General features: G+C 44.6%; 1 protein-coding gene across 1 annotated transcript; it reads left to right on the forward strand.

Moving 5' to 3' along the window:
• Positions 1-4,297, forward strand: LOC136935966 (fizzy-related protein homolog; the record flags this gene model as incomplete). Its single annotated transcript, XM_067229677.1, is given in 14 exon segments — positions 1-98; positions 216-344; positions 471-534; positions 733-863; positions 959-1,041; positions 1,237-1,420; positions 1,615-1,680; positions 1,825-1,927; positions 2,019-2,095; positions 2,097-2,204; positions 2,425-2,658; positions 2,911-3,015; positions 3,395-3,487; positions 3,617-4,297. Coding segments are annotated over 14 exon segments (1,491 nt in total). The 3' UTR covers positions 3,659-4,297.
• Positions 4,298-7,794: the final 3,497 nt, after the last annotated feature.

Genomic DNA, 7,794 nt, shown 5'->3' on the forward strand with positions numbered 1-7,794 from the left:
CTCTGATACACTCCACTCAGGTTCCCATGATGGACCAAGAGTATGAACGTCGCTTGCTCAGGCAAATCAACATCCAAAATGAAAATACCAGTCCCATTGTAAGCCTGATACTTGCATACGATACTTTTTTGTTGTTGTACCATTGCAGATTAAAGTGTGTCATTTTTTTCTGGTTATTTTGGCTGACTTCTCTGTCAAATATTGTCAATGTGCAGAAAGTGACCGAGGTGATTAGGCACCTGACTCCCACAAACTCCCCACTGTCATCCCCAAGCAAGCATGGAGACAGGTTTATCCCAGCACGGGCTGGTGCCAACTGGAGCATCAACTTTCACCGAATCAACGTACGAAGCAACTCAATCTTTTCAATAGTAGACTGTAGGATGGTGCCTATTTTTGGCTTTTGTTATACTTGATGGATGACGTAATATTAACATTATGACAAATAGATGTTGTTTTTTTGTGTTTAGGAAAATGAAAAGTCCCCAAGTCAAACTAGAAAAACGAAGGAAGCAACCTCAGATAATAGTAAAGGTATGTGGTTTCAAACCTCACTCGTAACTAATCTAGCAATCCAACGCCACTGTTTTGTAAACTTCTCAGATCACTTTCAAATCTCCACATCTGCAACTTGTCGTTCAGAATGTTCAGAATTGTTATCATGGAGTAATTACCCATACAAAGTAAATATCTATGCCATTGCTCTTCACTTTTCCTTCTTCCTGTCCGTAGCGGATGGGCTGGCCTACTCTGCCCTGCTGAAGAACGAGCTGCTGGGAGCGGGGATAGAGAAGGTTCAGGACCCCCAGACGGAGGACAGGCGCCTGCAGCCCTCCACGCCCGAGCGGAGAAGCCTCTTCACGGTGAGGCCGCCTGTCTATCCTCCTCACGCCTCCTCGCCCCTTCCGCAAATTGTAACTTACTGCTCGATTTCCCTCTCGTTTCCTTGTCCACGCAGTACTCTCTTCGAACAAAGAGGGCGTCTTCACCAGATGATGGCAACATCTCCCCGTACTCGTTATCCCCTGTCAGCATCAAGAGGTGAATGTCGTGTGACCCCCATCGTTTCTACTCTACATACTTTTTCTACGTTTTGTAGTGATTCGTTCCCTTGTTATAATCATAATACTTGTTGAAAGATCCCTGACCGAAACCGATCCCTTATTTTGAAACCTACATCCATGTGAGTGAACCGGTGCGCAGCAATCGTTCTGGATTTCTTCTTCCTCTTTGCAGTCAAAAGTTGCTACGGTCACCAAGGAAGCCTACCAGGAAGATCTCCAAGATTCCGTTCAAGGTCCTGGATGCCCCAGAGCTCCAGGACGACTTTTACCTCAACCTGGTCGATTGGTCCTCCCTGAACGTGCTGAGTGTGGGCCTGGGCACCTGTGTCTACCTCTGGAGTGCCTGCACCAGCCAGGTACTATGTGTGGAGGACCTATTTGTGGAGTGTGTGTGTGTGTGCGTGTCTGTGTGTGTAAATATCTTAAAAAGAGAGAAAGAGAAGTGATATGTATGGTTATTTTCAGCTAGCGTACCGAAAGTAGGGCAGCCATGGAGTCAGGCATATCGACACCACCCTCTCTCAATCACAACCAAACGCCCTTCTTTCAGGTAACTCGTCTGTGTGACCTGTCAGTGGAGGGGGATTCGGTCACTTCAGTTGGCTGGTCGGAACGGGTGAGTTCCAACTTCCTCCCAGTAACTTGTCGATCACCCGGCAGTCAACGGTGTCAAACACTGTCAACAATAGTTCTTCATGTATGTCTTTGTACGGTGTGGCTCTTATGTGATGCCTGATGCCTGAGGTTTTTGCGGCTGCAGGGTAATCTGGTGGCGGTGGGGACTCACAAGGGCTACATCCAGATCTGGGACGCCGGGGCGGGGAAGAAGCTGTTCGCCCTGGAGGGACACACAGCCAGAGTTGGTGAGCCGAACATAGGCGGACGATAATGAGGCCTTTCAAATGCCATCGCGGTTTAACAATCGTTACGTGACCGCTACGCCGTGATCTCCAGGCGCGCTGGCGTGGAACGCGGACCAGCTGTCGTCGGGCAGCCGGGACCGTATGATCCTCCAGAGGGACATACGGACCCCCCCCCCTGCAATCGGAGCGCCGCCTGCAGGGTCATCGCCAGGAGGTCTGCGGCCTGAAGTGGAGCACGGACCACCAGCTGCTGGCGTCGGGGGGCAACGACAACAAGGTACCGGTTACACACACGTATACAACCACGCAAACGCTTCCTGTCAGCTCTACAAGTGGCCTGACTTGCGTATGTCGCTTGTCCATCCATTCGCCCCACCGAATCAACGAATCGATCAATCTTTTTGTCTCCATACAATGCATTTTCTCGAACAAACAATGCAGTAAAAAAAACAGTGTTCATCTCGACTCCACCCTGTGCTCTGTGTGTGTGTGTCCAGCTCCTGGTGTGGAACCATTCCAGCCAGAACCCGGTCCATACGTACACCGACCACGTGGCGGCGGTGAAGGCCATCGCCTGGTCCCCCCACCAGCACGGGCTGCTGGCCTCCGGCGGGGGCACGGCTGACCGCTGCATCCGTTTCTGGAACACTCTGACGGGCCAGCCCCTGCAGTGCATGGACACAGGCTCCCAGGTCTGCAACCTGGCCTGGTCTAAACACGCCAACGAGCTGGTGAGGAGAAAGGAGATGTGGGGAGAGATGGAGGAAATGTTGGTTCTGCTGAACCCTAATAAAGAGATATGCCGTCCAGACACAATCTGAACTAGCCTGGGAACCAGATGAATCTGCGAGCTGGTGTTTTATTTGCTCTGGCAGATGGGTCTGGCCTCCTACCCATTCAAACGGATTTCCCTCTGACCGGAATCTTGACGGACCAATCACAACTGTTTATCTGTACCCTGTTTCCTCCTCTGTCCACCCCAGGTGAGCACGCATGGCTACTCCCAGAACCAGATCCTAGTGTGGAAGTACCCGGCTCTGACCCAGGTGGCCAAGCTGACCGGACACTCCTACAGGGTGCTCTACCTGGTGAGCTGAAATTGTTTGATTTGATTGGTTTGATTTGATTTTGATAGATTTGATTAGGTTGAACATCTCCTCACACAAGAATTTCACTGTCCAGAAAGCCCTTGTGTTATACTGTGCAGAGGACAGTAAATCTTTGACTCTTTGATTTGTACCCTTAAGCACTTTAAGGTATGGGGGGGATGTCATAGGTGTGTATAGACTGTATTACGAAGACTGGAGACAATTTGCTGAACTGGTAGTCGATTCAATTCAGACTGGTAGTTGGTGGTTGTTGGTCAGCGATTAGAATCATTGATACCCTGGTATGTAGAACACGGTGTGGTCCTGTCTCTGCCTAATCCTCTAGTCACGTTGTCTGTCCCTCTCCCTTTGTATGAAGGCCATGTCACCTGATGGAGAGGCAATCGTCACCGGAGCCGGTGACGAGACACTTCGCTTCTGGAACGTATTCAGCAAAACGCGATCCACAAAGGTAAGGGTGGGAGAAAAAAAAATTGGTGAAGGTTAAGTCCTGTTCCGATTACATTCATTATGTAACAGCCATCGTGTTTTCAGTAAATTCTCAGGTGTCAACTTGAACTCCTCACCTCCTTCTGTTCAGGAATCCGTGTCGGTGTTGAACCTGTTCACCCGGATACGGTGATGGGAACATGGGATGAGACTGTTGCTAATGGAACTGTTTGAAAGCCAACGTCAGCACTGAACACGCACTATCTCAACACACTACCAAGACCCCACTGTCGTAGACAGACAAGCTTTAGAGAAAAGAACAAACCACACTGTTTTTGCCAGTTACGTTTAGGCATAGTGAGCAATGGATCTTTTCTCATTGATAAACATATTGAATGTTTTTTTTATATGCATATTTTCCCCTCATGTTTTATATTAATTATATATATTGCATTCAGGGTTATGAACATGTTTAGCCTTAAAGTGCAATGTATACGAATGCCATAATGAAATGAATGAGCATGAGACTTGGAGTTCGAATTTTAGTTCATAACACTCAGGTTAATTTATTTCCAAGTTGAATATACATTATTTTAATGTTGGGCCTGGAACAAAATTCATCAATCATGACAAAAATGGATACTAGAATGTGTATGGCACTTTTTTTCTACATGGTGTCGGCTGGAGGAAACGTACTCTGATTGGCCGACAAGACTGCTTGGCTTGTACAGAATGTTTTAGGAGTGCTGTTGGAAAAGATGTGAAGGTTGGAAGTCAAAAACAAGACCCAGGTTTACAAAAAGAAAATGGCTGTTGCCTTTTTATTCTCAGGTATTCCGTGTCTGTCAGTTCGTATCTCACGATATCTCTGAACCACCCTTAACGCAGACAGAACCCTATCATTCAAAACTGACTCACTGGTACAGACTGTTTAACGACACTATTTTTGTCTCTTTAAAGTGATGCCTCTACAGTTTTTATTAGTGGCGGTTAATGGTCTGGGATCATCGTTTTTTTTGTTTGTTAATTGATCATCTGAAATGGGTAAATCGAGCCTCCTTGGGGTACATGTCTGTCCTGAATAACATATAACAACCAGCTTTTTAAAGACCTGCGTTAATCTCTGAACACAATGCAACCATCATTAATCGATTTAACTCGTGTTAGTGTGTCGGTCATACCGATCCACACTCTCATGGTGAGGTTATTGAAGAATGCCTCATGGAGAAGGGATAAGAGCAGTTTTATTACCTGGATCATCCTTCATCAAACTTCACCTTATCCTGTACATTTCTGGTGTTCTCAGTCTTTCATACTCTCCATCTCTCTCTCTCTTGTCTTTTCCTACCTCTCTCTACTCTCTTTACTCCTTCTCTCTCTCTCTCTCTCTCTCTCTCTCTCTCTCTCTCTCTCTCCATCTCTCACCTGTTCCTCTGGGCTGTTTATGATCACCAGGTCTGCTCCTCTCACTCTACAGTCCTGTCTGCTGTCAGTCCAGTTCTTCTTCTCAGTAGAGACCTTGTAACAGCTACAACCAAACTTCAGCCAGCCATCAGGACAGGAAGTGACCTCTGAAAATACATCAGAGAATGTTTCCTATTGGCTTATTTTAGACCTAGTAACAGAACAGCTGCAACCAAACCTCCTCCATCCATTGTTACTCTGTGCAACACTGAACAGATGATTAGTTGTAAATGCCAAACTTCCTTAGTACTTAAGTCTTTACCCAAAATATCTCAGTTTAAACTCCATATTTGTAGACATATTTTAAAAGTATACAACCAACACCAACATATTAAAACAGTCCTTCAATTCACCACATAGCCTCCTCTTAAGGTCATGTCTCTCTCTGGTCAGGATGGTGTTACTGGTCTGTAGCTGGTCTCTCTCTGGTCAGGATGGTACTAATGGTGTTCAGCTGGTCTCTCTCTCTGTTCAGGATGGTGTTACTGGTGTTCAGCTGGTCTCTCTCTGTTCAGGATGGTGTTACTGGTGTTCAGCTGGTCTCTCTCTCTGGTCAGGATGGTGTTACTGGTCTGTAGCTGGTCTCTCTCTCTGATCAGGATGGTGTTACCGGTGTTCAGCTGGTCTCTCTGTTCAGGATGGTGTTACTGGTGTTCAGCTGGTCTCTCTCTCTCTCTAGACTCCGCCAGACATCTAGTGTTTATACATATCTATGGTATATTCTCTCTCTGGTCTGGGGTCTGTGTGTTTATGTACTCCACATCCATCTGCTGACCTCTGAACACAGCCATCCCTACCAACTGTGTTCTTACTGGTTCTGTGTAGAATATATACATGTCAGCCACACATGTCACAATGTGACTCCTCCTTGCCAAAGAGTATAGAAGCAAATCAATATAAGTTATTTGTCCTTGCTGCATCTGTTCTTCTTTTACTGTTCTTCCTCATCCTGTCTTACATTTACATTTATTCATTTAGCAGACGCTTTTATCCAAAGCGACTTCCAAGAGAGAGCTTTACAAAGTGCATAGGTCACTGATCATAACAACAAGATAGCCACAAAACATTGCGAGTAGCAAAAACATGAAGCACACATTGTGACCAACCAAAATAAGTGCCAAAGGGAAGAACCATAAGAGCATGTAGTTAAACAAGTTACAATTAAACAACATGAACCGCTATAAGTGCAAGTGTACCTGTGGAAAAAGCAAGCAACAATAATAAAAACAATATATCACAGCGAGTACAAAAATTTAAGTCAGTTACCACTAACCACAAGAGCAACAAGTCTCTAAGCAAGAGTCATTGTGATCCTTGAGGAAACTAACATCGGATCAAGCGAACCGTTCCTAAGTACCGTTGTACTCCCGGAACAAGTGAGTCTTGAGCCTTTTGTCTTCTCTTAATCATCAGCATAGCAACCGTAACTAGGAAGTCAGTAAAGGTCAAGTCAAATACTCTTTGACATCTTTTAATTACATTTACATTACATTTAGTCATTTAGCAGACGCTCTTATCCAGAGCGACTTACAGTAAGTACAGGGACATTCTCCCATAAGTTTTCATGTAATTATTTAACTGATAAAAATACAATCATACAAACACATTTTATGAATGCCTTAAATACAATATGATGTTTAGCAACAAAACTAGCATAGTTAGTAAAAATAGTGAAGCATTCTAGCAGGTTTTTATCCAAAGTGACATCCAGAGGCATATTAGAACCTGCAGTTAAATGTGCTAACAACTCGGCCAAACCTATCCTTGTTCATAAACATACGTGCAGTTATGATTTTAAGACCAATGTAAAATAACCAGGAGTTTTTAAAGATGTTTTTAAGAAGCAAAAGTAGGCTAAAAACTCTTTCAAGCTGCCAGTTTAACCTTAGATCACTTTCTTACAGATCCATTGCCAAGGAAAAATACATGCACGGTCATACCGTACGTTCTTTCTGAAGAGCTCAACACAGTCCATCACCTTTATTGTTGTTAGGTTCCCCACCGCCCCAAAACCTGTAGATATCAGATAACAACACAGACCAGTATTCAGACATCCTGATTCACCATGACACATTTTTAGGAGCTTGTATTATTTATATGAAGAAATGTTTCTCTTATGTTGTCAGTGGTGTTACGTCCACCCAGATAAAAGTCCCTTCTCTCTCTGTCAGTCAGACCAATCTGCACTCTGTTGATCTTGGTCCTGAGAAAGTCCTGGGAAGGAGTGGAGGTTAGATGAAGATATTGCACAGCAATTTTATGAATTGGATCTTGCTTGCCCGTTGACCTATATTTCTGCAGTTCTTTACTTTCCATCTCCCCCTCTCTCTCCCTCTCTCTCCCTCTCTCTCTCTCTCTCTCTCTCTCTCTCTCTCTCTCTCTCTCTCTCTCTCTCTCTCTCTCTCTCTCCCATTGGCTTATTTCAGACCTAGTATAGTAACAGAACAGGTGCAGCCAAACCTCCAACATCCATTGTTACTCTCTGCAACACTAAATAGATAATTAAATGTAAAAGCCAAACGTCATTGTCCTTACAAAAGAAATCTATTTAACAGACTTTTTGTTTTACAATTTTCAATATACAACCGGCACAGTCCTTCAACTCACCACATACTCTCCTCTTAACCCTTGTGTTATCTTCGGGTCATTCTGACCCATCAGTCATTGTGACCCATCGTCGTATTGCGACAACTTTACCGCATACAAAAACAAAGTGAAGCATTTTCTTTTAACTGTTGGGCTGTCTCAGACCCCCAACATTGCGAAGGTTAAAAGAAAATTATTTTTATTTGTTTTTGTATTGGGTAAAATTGGGTAAACACAACGATGGTTCGTTATGAACCTTTGGGTCATGTGACCCGAAGG

This window comes from Osmerus mordax, chromosome 26, assembly GCF_038355195.1.
Source record: "Osmerus mordax isolate fOsmMor3 chromosome 26, fOsmMor3.pri, whole genome shotgun sequence".
Lineage (NCBI taxonomy): Eukaryota > Metazoa > Chordata > Actinopteri > Osmeriformes > Osmeridae > Osmerus > Osmerus mordax.